Source organism: Agelaius tricolor, unplaced genomic scaffold (assembly GCF_023055355.1).
Source record: "Agelaius tricolor isolate 1412-34295 unplaced genomic scaffold, bAgeTri1.0.p SCAF_3, whole genome shotgun sequence".
Classification (NCBI taxonomy): Eukaryota; Metazoa; Chordata; class Aves; order Passeriformes; family Icteridae; genus Agelaius; species Agelaius tricolor.
The window spans coordinates 7,666,986-7,684,398 of NW_027269263.1; the positions used below are offsets into that span (position 1 = coordinate 7,666,986).

Below are 17,413 nucleotides of genomic sequence, written 5' to 3' on the forward strand. Positions count from 1 at the left end.
TTTTACTTTTCTAGAGTTTGATGACATCAGAAAATACCATATCAGTTCTTTACAAGTTGGAAAATCACAAATCACAAATTCCATACTCATAATTTTCTGAGACACAAATATTGATGTCTTCTGGAAATGAACATCATCTGTGATCTTGTGGTTTTACTCATGTGCTGTGTGAAAACACATGGTGAAAAACATAATCAACAAATTTTTAATAGATTTTTTTTAATACTCAGAAATTTGTCATACTATTCAATCAAAGCAGATGGTGTTAAAATGTGTCTATAGCAGGGTATATATTTTTATTCTTCTTAAAACAGTCAATGATCTGTGTATCAAAATAAAATCTTAAATACCTAAAGCAGTTATTTTTCATGATGATTTTATGTGTCCGAAACATATCTCACATTTGTAAATGCAGTAGCATTTAAGACAACTAGAGTTACCCCCATGTCTTTAATGCTTTTTCCAATGCTTTATCATGATGTTGGCTGTCATTTGTATGATAAATAGTAGTTCAAAATCTCTTGCATGAAATGTTTTGTCTCTTTGAGACTCACTCAGAGAAGTACTGGTTTATCTTCCATATGAAAACAACTGCTGAAGGGTCAGTCAGAATAAAAATTCCACTGGCTGGAGCCCATCTTTTAAAGTGTGTGATGCTTTCAGTAACAGCCTGTGACCAATCAAGAAACTGGTGTGACAATAGTCATGAGCTGCTGGAATGTGATAGGTATCTTATCTTCTCTATATTTGGATGATTCATTTTGATGTGTTTTGCATAACCTTTTGTGAAAAGTACCACTGTGTCTCCCAACAACTCCTAGAATGTGGAATGACAGTTCTCTTACAGCAATTGTTTGTGTGCCAGGGAAAATGTTTACTTCCATTGGAAACTTAGTTTCACAGGAGATATAATTTTCTCTGATTCCATATAATTGCTTTTATAGCTACTCAAAATGTGCCTCGTGTTTCTCTAATAATGCTTATTTTATGAACTTTATGTTTTTCTTCTCTTGAAAGAGGCTCTGTATTTTTACCATCTAATGGTAGTAATTGTGAAATTTTTTAATGCATGATCTTGAAGGGGCCATATGCAAACCAGATTCTGAGAGTCTTGTGAATATTTGCATTTTTAGGAGTCATTGGCCAAATTTTTGCAGTGAGAGTAGTAATGCTAAAGACTTGCAGACTGAAAATACTAACACTGCGGTGGGCATAACCTTTCTAGTTCAATAATTCCAACTATGATAGGTTTGGAAATTATTTAGAGTATTTACCATGTCCCCTTCTTTGAGCATTTCCTCTCAATTCCCAGAAATCTTGTCATTTGCTGCTGTAGAAATATTTGTTTATTCATTCCCTTCAAAACCAAGTACTTCCAATCAATCCTTCCTGTTACATTTTCATGTAATTCACCTTCACATAATTCATCTAGTTGTGTGTTTTCAGGTCTGCTGCTCTTTTGCCAAGAGTGAAGTTACACTTTCTCAGAACTTAACAGGAGCAAAAAACAAGGATTGATTAATATGCTGTGGCAAGTTTGAGAAATATATTTCTGAATTCCTGATACCTCCTTGATTTCCATGTGTATAGAAAGAATCAAAATGAAAAGAGCAAGAATCAGCTTTTCCTATGCTGGGATGGCTTTTTATTTGTTTCCTTGCTTTTTTTTTCCTAATTCTGAAATTTTTTCAGGATTTATCCTGCTTGAGAAGGGAAGTGGGGCCAGGTGGCCCACTGTGCTGCCTTCCAGCTTGACCCATTCTGAGATTCTGTCCTTCCATGAAAAAACCTGGTGACAGGCAGAACTGTTTGGTAGTTTTTCTTAAATATAAACCCTTACCAGAGTTTACTAACCCAATTTCAATATACCCACTCTCACATGCTAGCTGGAGGTTGATTTTGCAGTCCCTTTGCACTGTTAAGTCATCCAGGATACTTTTAATGTCCCCACCAAAAATCTTATTTGGAAATTACATTTGCTTCCTTGAATTTGTCAAGTGGCACTTGAAAGCAGCTCTTGAGAGTGATTTTTTTCCCCTTTCTCTCTTTTGCTTATATAACTTGTTATCTTCAAACATTCACTAATTGTTAGGAATTTACACCCTCAACTCTTGTTGATACCTTGAACAGCCAAGCAATACAGAATGATTTTTCTCCTCAATTATTTTTCTGTCAGATGTAGTTGAAAAAAAAAAAGGTTTTTTTCTGTTTTGCTGTCTTTCATTATTGAATATTTCACTGCCTTAATTGGTCATGTTTAAGGAGTTCATTTCCTTTATTTCTTCATGATAAATGGAGCAAATTGTGGAGAGCTCATATGGGAAATGAATTAGATAAAAAATAGAAGAAGTCATTGATACTTTTTTATTATTGTCATTATAAACTTATTTTTAATAAGTTGCTTATCTCTGTATCCCCCAGGAGCTTGAAGTGTGTTGGGTTTTTAATGATCTCTATTACTATGTACACTTTCCAAGAAAAGTATTTTCATTATTAGATGTCTTTATATATCTTCCCACGTTATTTATAAAAACTATGAAGTACTTATGCAGCAAAATGTTTTAAACCTAATTTCATCCTCAGATGTGGCTCAAATGATAGAGTTTGTGCACTCACTGTATGCTGCTGAGTGGAACCCTGAGTAGAAACCCATCTCAGTTATTTTATTATCTCTATTAGACTTTTTCTTTATATTTACATTGTTTTAACTTTTCTCACATAATAATGTTTTGCTGTTTCTTGAGCTGTCTCTTGGAAAAGCTCTGCTGCTTTAGTAGACACTTGGACCTCAAACTGGCAAAAAAGATACAGTTCAACCATGCAGTAATAAGTTATAATTTGAGGAAGTGGAAATATGTACCAGATGTTGGAATTCTGCAGACAGATTTTCCACCTTGCACTGCCAAACACTTGAGATGCCACAGATAGTGAGGACAGGGTAAGAAACCACTTACAATTACCAGTCCTTGTCACTTGACTTAGGCAGAGCTTAGCAGTGCTGAAGAAAACGTGCAGTATAAAAGAAAACGCTATTAAGTGTAGACAGCCTTGTTTAAAGGACCAAAAAACAGTTACTATTGTTTTAATAAGGTTGCCTTTTTCCTCAGGATAATATTTTGAATAGGGTGTAGAAATGGGAATATTTTGATAACATTACAAAGTCATGATGTGTTTTTGTTACATCACCTTCCTCTCACATAGATAATAATGTTTCCCATGACCTGTGTTATTTCTCCCTACTGTTAGATCCCTTCATGGGAGACAAAAATAAAAGTAGAACTTAGTGAGTTAAGGTTTCTTTTAAAATAGGTGAACAGATTTGAAGTGTTGAATTCTTGAAAAGCCTCATTCAGTGTTTTATTTTCCATGCTGGTGAATGAAGTGCTGGAACATTTACTAAATATTCCTGAAGATAATTTCCCCCAAGTCTTGAGGGAGGAGGATGGTCCATATATTATGAAGGTACAAAAAAGCCCCTGCAGTATTGCAGATGACATTATTTTGTTTTTCTCTATTAAACAATTAACTACAATGCAGTTTCATTAGATCAAAAAATTCAGTTGATACTTCCTAAAAGGAAAACTGGTCTTTCACTGAGGGTGAATTAGACATATGAATGTCTCATACTGGTGTTGGTAATGATGGCATTAAAATAAGTTTCTAAGTATCATTTCTTTAGTGTATGACAATTGTTTCCTCAGATGAAAGATCTGTGGAAGAGGGAAGCACCAATAACTTGTTGTAGTGATACACCAATTAATGCAAGGACTCTTTTTCCTGTTTAGTTTTAGGATAGTCATATTGACTTTGGTTGTTCTGTGAGGGTCTTTGCTGTTTTATTTGTGGATTATTATATAACTGGCTACTTTTACATAAGCTATGAATAGCAGCTGACAAAATTAATTAATCCCTACCAAATTTGGTGATCCTTGCATGGTGATTTAGTCAATTTTGAGAAAGAACCAATCTGCAGAAACATAAATTGGATGTCCATTACTATAGCAAAAAAATACATTTTTATTTATGGATTAAATCCTAAACATTTAATTTTAAATGAAGCAATACAGGACTCAGAAAGAAGCTATTTAAAAAAAAAAAAAAAACAACATTCCAGTTCATGCAAGACACCCAATTTTTTCTTTTTACTTTAAATTTGAAGTTTAGGATTAATAGGAATATGCAAGGAATTATACCTGCCCTAAGTTATAATTAGTTATTGATAGCTTTAATGCATCATTTTAGCTGTAAAGGAGCTCATCTCATGCCTTATTTAATTCACCCCATAAGTTAGTGCAATATCTTCTATGTAATCCTTCAAATTATGCTTACCTGGAAGAAAAATTTCAGGATTCTTCAGAAATAAATTTAATATATAAAAATAACAAAAAAGACGGACTAGTTGCTATTGTGATTAAATCTGTTTACAATGTCTTCTCTGACTCACATTCCAGGAAAAAAAGAAAGATTTTTTTGATTTCTTTTTTACAGGAATCAAGAAAAAACCACAGGACCTCTGTATTTATATTTGAATCTACATCAAAAGATTTTCATTTGGAACCATTGCCTAGAGAACTTCTTGCAGGGAGGAAAACATTATAACCTATTTTTGAATGCCTTTTGTTTTAAGCTGATTTTCACAAGACTCTTCTTGACCCTCTCATGCTACTTTCCAGAGGGTAGGGTAGAAATTCTAGTATTTCTCTCCACTGTGGAATACAACGTCTTAGAAAAGTTTGGGGGTTTTCTTCTATTTTTTTTGGAAATCTCTTTCCTATGGTTTACTGGGCCATCATGTCATAAGACAATTTGCTCTTCAGAATTTCTACAACTCAGAATTTTGCACTCTTAACCCTAAACTCACTGTCTAAGGGATAAAAGAAGGTAAATTATGGCTTTGTTGGAAAGAAGTGAGAGTGCTGGGCTATGGAACCCAGGTAAAGTGATAGACTGAAGAGCTGCAGTATTTGTTGTAGCTAAGATAAAGTTTCTTTAGCTCTCTCTGGGTGTCTCTATGTTGTGTTCAACTCTCTGCTGTGCCTTATAGATAACACACACAGTGTGAATGTGCAGCCTAGGAAACTTACACTGGGTGAAAACTTCCCTGATGCTACAAAGGGCAGCTTTCACTGACATTTTATTTTTGTGCCTCACTGATTCATGCACCATATTTCCAGTTCTGTAGCCATCACTTTTTGTAAGTTTCTATCTTTACTCTTCATTCCAGAAACTCACTAAGGTATATTTGTTTACTAACAGTTGGATAATTGGATTCAAAGTTCCAACATGTCAGATTGGTTTTTTACCTTTTTTCTGCTTCTGAGGTTGTTGATTATTACAAGAAACCATCACCTCAACTTCTGTTTAAAAACTTCATGGGCCTTTGCGGGGGTTAATTGCTTTTTTTCCAAATTTAAGGCTTCCTTTGTAAATCACCATCCTAACTTTTACAGGAAACCTGGGAGACACTTAGTTACTTTTCACAGGACTGTTAGGTCTGATGAACTCATTATACCCTACTTACAGGAGACAGATCACTCTGCCTTGAAAGCTTTTATTCCGTTTACTGTTTGAAGCATGGGCAGTGTGTTCTTGACAGGTACAATTACCAGGAGAAAGTGGCCTCTCCATTGCTTGGGAATTAGAGTTCAGGGTATATATAGCTCAGAGTGGTACCTGAAGTCTCAAAACTCTTCCATTATTCCTTTAATACTGTCTGAGAGAGAGAGAGGAACGTGTTGATAACTCTTACCTGTGGAAACTGCAAATGCTGAATGAGATTCATTCAACTCCCACCCTTTGTCTGGCTTTAATTCCTGGTGAGAAAAGGGAGGGTTTGGGAGATAAAGCTGCTTAGCTGTAGCCATTTAACTCAAGAGATCTTTAATTCTGCAGTGGTCTATTGTTCAGAGGCCTTTACCATAGCAGAACAAAAATCTACAAGCCAAATAAATGAACATAAAACTTCTTGTAATCTCCTGTTAACTAAAAATACAAGGACACTTGAAAGCTCTCAGATGTGGAAGTGCTGAAGTGAAACTCATACCTTCTGTTTGTTTTTAACCTTCAACTCTCTTTAATAAATTTATCTGAAAGACCAACTGAGGAAGCACTGATTGTATGTAAAGTTCACTGGGAGTATTGGGTACCAGACTCTAAAGTCATTCTGCATGTCTAGAAATTCAATGTACCAAATGCTTCTCTATAATAATTTCTACTTAAAAGGGTGTAGGGATTATTTTAAAATCTGAAATACCAACCTAACTGCCCAAACTAAAGAATAGTTCCAAAAGGCTTAGAATAGCTTGTGATGCAGATCCATTGAAACTAACAGCTTGGAATTCTTTTGATACAATTGTTAATAACTTTCTTTGAATTACTGCTTCTTTTTTTTTTTTTGCCAAAGTCTGTCTGAGCATTGTCATTATACAGAAAGAACCAAAACTTTTTTGTTGACAGAAGCCTTTACTATCCATAAATTCCAAGATTTCCTGCTCAAGTGATAGGCATAACCAAGACCCATGAATATGCCTTTGAAAGATCTGTGCTTATGAAATAATGAATTCAGAATGCATTTGGGTACATTCTTGTCTAGAAAATGGATTATTAATACCACCAATAATTCCACATCATTTTAATAACCACATATTTCCAGGACATTCCACGCCTCTCTATGAGGACTAACACTGCTGTGGGGCATAGTGTGTGGAGAAAACCAAGACATTTTTTATTAGTAATTAAATTGCATATTAATTACATGCAGAATGGAAGCTTTCATGTGGTACCCATACAAATTATGTCATATGAGTTTTCTGGACTTAAGATCTGTTTGAGGGAGAAGCAGTTCACATAATATTTTATTCTGTTTTGTCCATTTCCATTTCCCTTTTTTTTCCATATAATTTATGTAATGCAATAGCTTAAGATATGTCTCTCTCTGAAAAACAAGAATGACCCAGTATAGATTCTGAAGCCAAATAAACAGTTCTCCAAGGTATTTCTCTGGGACTAATACAAGATAATTTGCTTTACTGGGTTTAATGGACAGCTGTTGCAATGTTTGTGATGATAAATGATCTTTTGGAAGTTCAGATATGAAAGTAATCATCTATGGGAGGATTATTCCACATGAATAAGCATTTATATTACAACAGGAAAGGACATACCTAGCTATTCACAAGAGACTTACAGTATTGAAATTATAAATTCTGTATTTCCATGAGAAGTAATGATACTATTTTATAAGTTGTATTTTATAAAATAAGTTGTATTGAATTATGACAGAAGTTATTAGCTTCTACTTTGAAAGCGAATAGGGTTTGTATTTAGGGTTTTTATTTGTAAGGACATTTAGAAAGCATTCTAAATTCCCTTTAAAAATACTTGCCTCTGGTATCTTGTAAAATATGAACACGTTTTCATAAACAGATGCAATTCTTCATGAAGTTCTCGCTGAGTTTCTGTGAATTCCATAAAACTCCAAATGCAATACCATATAGATTTTCTAGTCCACCAAGGAAATAGGAGAGCCTAACTTAATCAAACTAATCACACTTCAGTCACAGCAGCCTTCAGGGTCTTGGAATTGTTGACTTACTAGGCAACTTTTCTGTAGTTAGAGTTTTGATTGTGATATCTGTGATATCTGTATTTATCCTGAAAAAAATTGCAGAATCGCAGGTTCCTGACAGGTTAATGAGAAATTAACTCTGCATGGAGGTTTAGATTATGTGAAGCACTCTGGTCATCAAAGTGTTTCATCATCAGGGGGGACTGGCATTGATTTTCTCCACTGGCCATGTGTACATGTTCTATATTGCATTAATGCAAATATCTGCATTTCTGGGCTTCCAGGGTGGGCTTGAATGCCTTTTCATACATACATGGAAAATACAGTTTTAAAACTCTTCTGGAGTTTAGAAGCTGAAAATTTTGGTCCCATTGAGAATGGTGTGAAATACACCTGGTAGCTGGCCTGTTGTGGCAGCTTGAAATGTGGATACAGGTAACCCAGAAATCTGATGGACAGTCTTCATATAAAACCTGGAAATCAGATGGTCAGAGTCAAGCTGGAATTCTCTGCCAGGTGTAAAATAGAAAGTCTCATCTCACTGAACAAACTGACTTTTATTGCAAATTTTATTGCAGGTGTTTTCAAGATAGAGGTGGTTTTCTCTAAGGGACTCTCCTTAGAATCTCCTGTGCTGCTTCTCAACAAGCAAAATAAAGATTCAGTGTTTTGCTTGGCATGATTAGTGAGCTTGGATTTGTGCATATGTCTGCAAAAATATTTGCATATTTTTGTTTTATATTGTGTCATTGTGAAATAACACATTTGTAACCTGTGCAGTTAGTCAAGTGAAGAGTCATGGAGAGCATTTAACTAATAAAATCCATTTATTGTTTCATCCTTGCGTTACTGGGAAAATGTAATTTCTGTAAGTGTCCTGATAGTTAAAGCTGATGTCTGAAAACACAAGAAAAGTGAGTTACACATCATTAAGTATAAACATGATGTGAATTTTGCTACTCCTTCCACAGGTGTTTTCCATTAGAATATGTCTACCACATTCAGACCTATTTTAAGTAAATTCACAAGGAAATGCCTCTTTACATGTTTATCCTGGAAGGGCAGATAGGCGTTTTGCTTCATAAAGCAGTTTAAAAGTTTTCTATTCTTCAAATGAAAAAATATTTTTCAGAACATAGTATTGCAGTTTGGTAATGTATTTCTAGCTGCCATTCGAGACACTTGAAATTAAAACATAATAAAATTTGTGAAACAGAAATTACTGTTTCTTAGAAAGAAGGGAGGGATTTGCCTGCTTAACTGTATGTGTAAAAAAATTATGTTTGCTATATACACTTATACTAATAAAAAACTCTACTGTAACTTTCCTCTTGGTGATCTTGTAAAATGTTATTGCATTGAGGCTGTACTTTCAGGTTATAATAGATCATCTCTTGAATAACTTGTTAAAAATTGTAATGACTTGCTAGCAATTATATCATGACAAATATGTAGAATCAATAACTTTCAGCAGTAATTTTTTGGTTTTGGGAAACAGCTTAGCTCTTAGAGACAAAACCCACATCCTGCAAATTCTTTACTTGATACAGAGAAAAAAAATTGATGTGATTATCAATAGTTCTATGTCTGCATATAGAATATGTGGTCACTTCAGAGTTCATTTTCTTCCTGAAAAAAATGTTTAGGACAACAAAAAATTGACAAAAAAGCAGAATTCTCATTTGTTCATGTTTCCTGGCTCTCCAGGCTTTGATATCACAAATGGTTGAAAGAAATACATTTGCCTTCTACTCTCTGTACATACAACTGAGGTAGTGCAAGACTAATTTAAATTCTGCAACTGTTTAAATGAAATAAAGTGTGGTGCTGCTTAGGCCATCTTTATCAATTGTGTAAGTGTTGCTTTTATGTAGTGATTAATTTTTCAACTTCTTTTACAATACTTTTTACACTGAAAGGAAATATTAATTATTCAGGAAATGAAATATTTCTTATTATTGGAATTTTTCCATGACATGAAATCACTTAAAGGAGTGCTGTGAATGCAATTTAACTAAATCTACATTTGAAGTAATTTTGTGAGTAACTGACAAGTCTAAGTGTCTTGGATGAATTATTTTTGTCTGTTTTACTCACTGGCCATGGTTAGTAAAATATTAATGTTTTCTTCCTTTAGCACCAGCGACTTCTTGACATTTTGGAAGCAGAAAAAGAGGTGTTGTCAGAGAAAATAGAAGAAGCTATGATGCAGCAGTCGCAAAGGCACAAGGTACTGCTTTTGTTTACCAGAAAATAAGACTCCAGCATCATGGAGTTTATTGGGAATGATCCTGTCACAGTCACTGACAGGAGGAGGAAGTTTTCTTAAGCACTGTTTGAAATTATTTTCAGCCACTCCTTTATTGTCTATTGCCGTTTAATTTTTCATAACGTTTGCAGGAAGTGCTGGACAAGTGTTTGGATGAGGAAAGACAGAGAAGCAAGGAGGCACTGGCAGCTGCTGCAAAGGTATCTCTCATCAATTAGTGGTCATGCCACGTGGATTCCATGTGTGTCATTAGAAATGCCAAGCTCAGACACTCACTTTTGTGTCATAACTATATTAATCAAGATCTGAGTTCTCATCTGTGCTTAGAAGAAGCTGATTCTACTGAAGATGAACCTATCTGCTATATCACATGCCTTGATGCAGAGATTAGCAGCCTTCTCTTGGACAATAGCCTCTGAATTGTTTATAAGAAGATAACAAGAAGTCACAAAATTGCAGTTCAGTTACTGCTGTTACCTAATATTTGTTTTTGTGGTCCTTTGACATCAGTGCATCTTGATTTGAAGAGCTAGGTCTCAGGGTCAACTGATGAACTTAAAAAAAACAATCATGTCTTATTTAACTTTCATTGAGTATGGCCATCATGAGAGGAGAGAACTATTATTAAAATCATATATAAACAGAGACAGTTTAACAGGTTTTGAGTTATTTTATATATACTGATGTTTGGCTAAAAGTAACTATTCAGTTTTTAAATATGATTTCTCCTGCCTATTTCACTATTAAGTGCATTGATGTTAGGAGAACAATTTTGTAAATTTTAACCTGGAATTAATTTCTAATACTGGTGTAGAATCCAGTACAAAAGTTCAGTTGCATGTAATGATCTGGGGAAGCTAGTGGTGTGTATTACCTGGAATCAGGCTATATTATAATTTTCTGTATGTCCTTCTTGTGTAATATATGAACACTGGCTGAGCACCTCACTGAATAGCACTCAGTAGTAGCACAAACATTTCTTATGTGATTGATATCTACAGGAAAATGTGTGTATAATAAAACATCCTAATTTAATTATTGTATTTTTAATATCTAAGTAGAAAATCAAGTCTTAGTGAATTGAAAGAAACAGCTTTAGTTGGAAGTGTAGGTATCTGATGAATACAGTATTTTTAAGCTGAGGGATTTGTGATTAAGTTTTCTTTGCCCATGTTTGCTTATTTTGAACTTCAGTTTGCCATTTTATATTTGTCGATATTATGCAGAGGTTGTCTTGCTGATAAATATATTAGTGTGGCTACATATGTGTGGAGCTGTTGGCTTCAAATTCTCAGTTATTTCACATAATGGTTGAATATAATGATTGGGGAGAAAACAGTATAAAATAATAAATAAAAAATTAATAAAATAATAATAAATAATAAGAGGAATAAAACAGTACTTCTTGTGGCATGTCTAAGGAGCTTTGGAAGGGAAGACATTTGTTTTAACAAATGTACTTTGGCTTATTTTCTACAGAAAGGACTCAGACAGTTTTTGCTCTTCAGATATTTGCAGATAAGAGCAGGAATATCTCTTTCATGGGGCTATCAAGAGAAGCCCATGATGTGCCTACTCTAGCATGGGTTTTGCTGCTTTTTTTTTTTTAAATTAAGCAAAGTAGTTATGAATGCCTGTGTTTTCAGTAGGTGGAATTTAAGAGCTTTCCTGTAACTTCCTTTTTGCTTTCTGTAACTACATAAGTCATTGCCAAGAGGTAATACCTGCTTGGTAGCAATCTAAGATAAATTGAACCTCATAGTTCAGAAGTGAAAATATTCACATCCCATATCTTGTGAAGGTGATAAATATGAGTCATTCAGGTTGGATGTGTTGCTCATCTAATTGTGCCTGGTCTGTTTCAAAGGCTGAAAAAGAGGTAGTGCAGGAAGCTGTTCTGAAAGCAGTAGAGGAGGAGAGGAGAAATATGGAGAAGATTCATGCAGAAGAAAGAAAACTGTGGGAAGCAGAACGTGATAGCCATAAAGAGAAGATTGCCCAGGCTGTTTCAGAAGCCATGCAAGAGCAAAGAAAGCAGAATCAGGTTAGTATGTTTTACCCTTCCAAGCACCTGGTTTGTGTGTTTTTTGTTTTACTTTTTTATGTCTTCTGTTGTTGTAGATTTTCCTGTGACATCTGTCACTTAGTTGATATTTGCAATGCACAGCAAGCAGTTTATCTTCACCTAGGCTGTGTGTATGGAGAGGCTGGCACATACAGAACAAAGCTCCTGTGACCTTTAAAGGTACATATATTACATATGTTTAGATATAAACCATGCCTGGTTTTGTTCCTCTGACTTCAAAGGAGCCCAGGATGAGCAGATCAGAGAGTGGCATTTATGCTGTAAACGGTTCAGATGACTTCCATACCTGTGGGAGACAAAAGATGTTACATTTCTTCCTTATAGAACAGGTACAAAATAAAGAGGGAGTTATAAAAACGGGAAACATAAACCAGTAATGACCAGAAATGTTTCTAATCATTGGAGAGGTGCTTCTATAACAATAAATGTATGTCACTTAACACAAATTGAGAGAGACATTCCCAACAGTGCCTTTAGTATTTCTACAAATTCAAATTAAATATGTTAAAATTGCAAGTAAATGATTCTTCTAAAAGTTGTATTTTGTGGTCTGTGATGCTGGAAATATTTGGAAGGACAGCCTGTGATTTCACTGATTTCTTGGTGGCATATTTGAATGTTATAGTCTTCAGAAATTTAAGGAGTATATATTTCATTGGTGTGTTGTAATTTGATATTGCTGTATTTTTCTATGTGCTGCATAAGAAAAAAAAAGTAAGAATTTGAAGTAAAATAAAAGTACTCTTTGGAAACAGACATCATTTCCCTTTCCAGAGTTGAACAAAATTAATAACAAAATTAATATGCCTAATCAGCTACCAAAAAAAAGTTTTGATGCTATGCCATTATCATACTCTGCATTGCCTGAATTCCTAATGTAAATAGAATGATTTTATTTTTTATGTCTTCTTTACTTCTTTCAAATGTAAAGTATCAAATGGTGAAATGTCACTTTTCAAGACTTCCAGCGCGCCTTCAGGCAGTCAAACTCTTCTTCAGAACAGAAGGATTAACAGCTAAGTTCAAAGCTGAATTCAAGCTGAGAACAATTGCTTGGGCTTTAGTTAGAAACAAATCATTCAGACTATCCAGAAGGAGAACTGGTGCCAGTGGTGTAGAGTCTGTCCTGAAATGAGAGTGGTAAAGAGTTCATTTACTGGAGTAAAGACAGCAATGCTTGGTATTAAAAGAAATTGAATTAACAGTAGCTTGTGGAACATGAAGAGATTGGGAGGAGGAGGAGGACAATGGTAACGAAGTTTGGGAAGGGTTTTGATGGATGCTGCGGATTTGGGTGGAAGATTCTTGTGGCTGGGTGCTGGAGTTCAGCCAGGGTTCTGTGTTCATGGATTTGGGGGCACTGGGTGTCCTGGGCGTGGGAGAGATGTGGGCTGAGCTGGGCCAGTGACTTGAGGCAGGTTTGCCTTGGCTCTGCAGGGTGCTGCCGACTCTCTCATGGTTGATCTTCCCTTTGAAGTTGTCACAAGACAGGATGACATTAGAAGAGTTTTATTTGGATGCATAAATTCTTTGATAAAGCCCTAAATCCGCTGCCGTGTCTGCATTTCCCTGAGGAAGCAATTCAGGCCTCTCCAAGGGACAGGTTTTTCCACTCAAACTTCTTTTTGATTAAGTAGTTCCTAGTGTGGAAGTACCTAGTGATGTATTTGTTGTGATGGTGAGCAGCACTGAGGTGTTGGAGGCCCTTGAGATTAATTCTGTTGTAAATATCCTTTAGTAGTATCATTAGTTAATTGCACTTCTTTTAATACCAAACAGCTCTGACAACTTTTATTGTAACAGGAATAATCTCTCTTACCTGGTTATAACATGATTATTTCACCTTCATGTCTGGTTCATTTTTCAAACACCTGATCTATTTTTAATTAAGGAAAAATGCAGATTTTTCTTGAGATTTCCAAAGTTCTATCACATATATCTATGGTATAGATGAAGTTACACTCTTTATTCTCTAATTAATGAGTGCAAATTCCCTGGGGAGGATGGATTTTCATGGAGAAATTGGTTTCTTGGAGAAATTTTCCCTTCTTCCTATGCCAAGAACTTGCATATGTCCTTTAGGCCATTGTAATTATAAGCATACACAAAGTACAGAAATTTTCTGTCAGCAAAAGAAGTCCTGCAGATCTAATGTGCCAAATGATAACTTATATGTGGTGTCAGATACAGCTTTGGTTTAACAATGAAAAACACTTGGGCCTACGAGGCACTTAGTGTGTGGGCAGTAGTTTTTTCTGTGTAGAGCCTTCCACACAGAGTTGTTTTTTATTTGTGTTTTGTTTTCTGTAAGATTTGTCTTACAAAAGCTATAACTTCAGTCTTGACTCTCTTGTAGTTATTGTTTAGGCAATATATTAAGTCAGCTCTGTAGAGGCCAAAATGCAAACACAGAGTCTAACATTTTAGACAACGAAATATAAAAAATCCTAGAATAAAATTTTATTTTGCTGTAAATTATTTTAAAGATATTTGTTTCATTGATGTGAACTAAAAAAGAAATTCAGCATAGTATTAAAGGGAAGGAGTTTTCCTTCACTGATGCAGTAAATCTGTGAAATTGGAAGATCACAAAGGGTCAGTCTGGTCTTCTGCAAATAGGTGAGGCAGAATGGCTTACAGTCAAAGTGCCACAAGTAACTCTAGGAATAATAATTGGAAAAATTCAAAAACATTGAAAATGTTATTATTTTCTTTGAGATGCAAACCCATAGAGGAAAGGGCATTTTCATCTGCATGGTTTAGAAAAGATGTATTTTAAAAACTGTAGCACCACTGTGTATCTGTAAAACATTTAGGTTATGAAGGTGAGGGAAAATTAATTTCCATGTAAAAGTGGAATGAATTTGTTCACTTCTCCTTTACCCTCTAGACCAGAGAAACATGATTAGGAGTTTTGATTTGTTGGTTTAAAAGAGTAATTTGCCATCCATTAATTTTCTTTATTAAAATAAAATATGTTGTTTTTTTCCACCAACACATGCATTAGAAGTTATATGACTATATATAAGAAAGCAAATGGAAAAAACCATTAAAGCATGGGTTGGTTACACTTCATTGGTTAGGCAGTTTTAGCAGAAGAACAATAAAGGTTTGAAGATCACACTTGTGCTGAATTAGGCAGTGAAATTTTCCTTCATCACTTAAATTTTGTTTAAAAGAAGAAAAGATGAGTGTTTCCTTTGCAGGGATGATCCAGGTATTGTTTTAGACTTTTTTGGGGATGTTGTTCCAGAGAGGCCAGGAAGGAGACCCAGAGGGGATCCAAATCTGGAAGGTTTATGCAGATGCCTTCTACTTGTGAGAAATGCTTGACAAACCTTTGTCCTAAAAAAAATGTTTGTCCTCAGTCCAATTGTTGTCAAGTCTGCAGATAAGGAAATACTACTTCAATTTAAAATGTATTATACTAATTTAACATTGCCAGAGAAAAATGTGGAGATTTAGGGACAGTTTAATAAATAAATCATATTTAATATCAAATATTTTGTTACCAAATATGAAACAGCCAGGTAAAGATAAACTTACAGTGAAAGTAGGAACTAAAACATACTGAGTTAATAGTTCAACTTGATGGAGCAACCTTGACATACCACCTTCTTTGCTTTGTCTTTAAGAAATTCAAGGATTACAGTAACACGAATATTGTTTTGGGGTTTTTTTAATGAAAACTTTTCATGAAAGCTTTGACTGTTCCAGTGACTTGGGGTCTTTACTTAGAGACATAGTATTTGTACTTAAAGGTATTATTTTTTGAAGCCTTATAACTATAAAGGGATAAATAAGATATTTTACATCACTAAGGAAAGGGAAAAATGTTTTTAGAGCATGCTTTTGAGGTTGTGAAGTAGTAAAAGTCCAGATGACTTCCATTTTGGTTGAGACTGGCAGCATCTTCAGATTTTATAATTGTGTTTTTCAGGTGCTTCATTCTTTTATAAGAGTTTTTTTCGGTTTTTTGGTTGTTTGTTATTTTTTTACTTTAGAAGAGCATTCTCAGTTTGGGGGAAAAGCAAACTTGCATTTTAAATCAGGAAGAACAAGCTCTCCTAGAAAAGATCTAGTAGTCTTTTGATTAAAGATATTATTCATTTGCACAGGAACCTCGTGATCCTCTTTCAACGCATTGAAAACTCATCATAGATTGGGAACTCATCTGTTTAACAGACTAGATGTAGCTTGGCATGTCTCCAGTATTTTCTTTTCTATTTTTCCTGGTGTTTTTTACAGTGGCATCTTCCCTGCAAGGGGAGTTTGTCTGGTAGTTGTCAGTGTTGAGAGTGGTGAAATTCCTCCACTAGAATTTTTTTTTTTCTAGAACACCTATTTAAATAAAAGTGGTCTTCCTCTAGGTATGGAGAAAATACAAGAGGTTGTTTGGCTGAGGGAGAAGCTTTCTACCCCAGAATCCAAAATTACAGTGATGCTTCTGGGGTACAACTCTAAACTGAAAAAAAACAATTGACAATTCTCTCTATCCTTCTTTATACTTATTTTTACTCATTGAAAAAAACTGAAGCCAAAAAATTCTTTGGGGATATAGGATGGTGATATCCATACAATTCTGAATAAAGGCTGCTGTATGAAATTAATAATTAGTGGGGAAGGAAGAGTAGCTCCCATAGCTATAATGCACAGCTATAATGCATGGCAGTTGTTATCATTTTACAGAGCCAAATAATCAACTACACAAAGGAGGTGAAATCCATGGTGGTGTGGAAGAGAATTGACAAAAGAAACCGAAGAGAATTTATGCACCACTATTTTTGTTTTAAAATAAATTCATTAAAAGTAAAAGGAAAGCCAGCAGCTGCAGGATGAATCCTGGAAATTTAAGTCCATCTCATAGCTTGAAATAAATAATTCTGCTAAGGCATTTGAAACAAAGAATCACCTTTGTCATTTCCTGAAGGCTTAAATTTAAAATACTGTATATATTCTAGTGTAGTTTACCCTAATTCTCCAGAGAAAAAGAGCCTGAGTTCATCTCTGCCATAATCCACACAGCAGATCCATTAGAGAATCAAGTGCTCAAATGTTCTGAAAGCTGAAAATATTTAGGAAAGAAGAGAAAAAAAAAAACCTTTAATTTATTAAAAGAACTAACATAAACTCTGCTTCCTCTTGGACATGAGGAAAAGCAGTAAGGCAAAATTATCTTACCAATGGGAAAGTATTTCAGGAAAACTGAGGCTGTGGTGTCTCATTCAGCCAAGCCACAACTGAGATATACTGAGATATACAAAGAAAAAATATTTTTGCAAGAGAAGCTAACTGAATCACTTAGCAAAAAAAAAGAAAAAAAGGAACTTTTCAGTGGTCTTTGCTGAGTAAGTCTTTAAGAATTAAAGACAATTGAGTATGTTCACATTTCTCAGCCTTCATGTTGTGGTGTTCTTTGCAGAGCAATAAATTTGTAATCTATGGTCTTAGAAAGCATTAATGCAATTTTATTGGCAAACATCTAGATAGT

General features: G+C 34.7%; 1 protein-coding gene and 1 long non-coding RNA gene across 3 annotated transcripts in view; both read left to right on the forward strand.

The window, feature by feature from the left end:
• Positions 1-17,413, forward strand: part of CCDC91 (coiled-coil domain containing 91) — a 114,634-nt gene that overhangs the window by 64,962 nt on the left and 32,259 nt on the right. For both annotated transcript variants that reach the window (XM_071422342.1, XM_071422343.1), the window contains exons 9-11: positions 9,705-9,797; positions 9,968-10,036; positions 11,704-11,880. In XM_071422342.1, coding sequence (XP_071278443.1) covers positions 9,705-9,797; positions 9,968-10,036; positions 11,704-11,880 — 339 coding nt within the window. The remainder of the gene's footprint in view (positions 1-9,704; positions 9,798-9,967; positions 10,037-11,703; positions 11,881-17,413) is intronic.
• On the forward strand, positions 2,650-6,463 carry LOC139588648 (uncharacterized). The gene is made up of 3 exons (XR_011678764.1): positions 2,650-2,938; positions 3,383-3,462; positions 4,489-6,463. It is a non-coding gene; the product is annotated as an uncharacterized lncRNA (long non-coding RNA).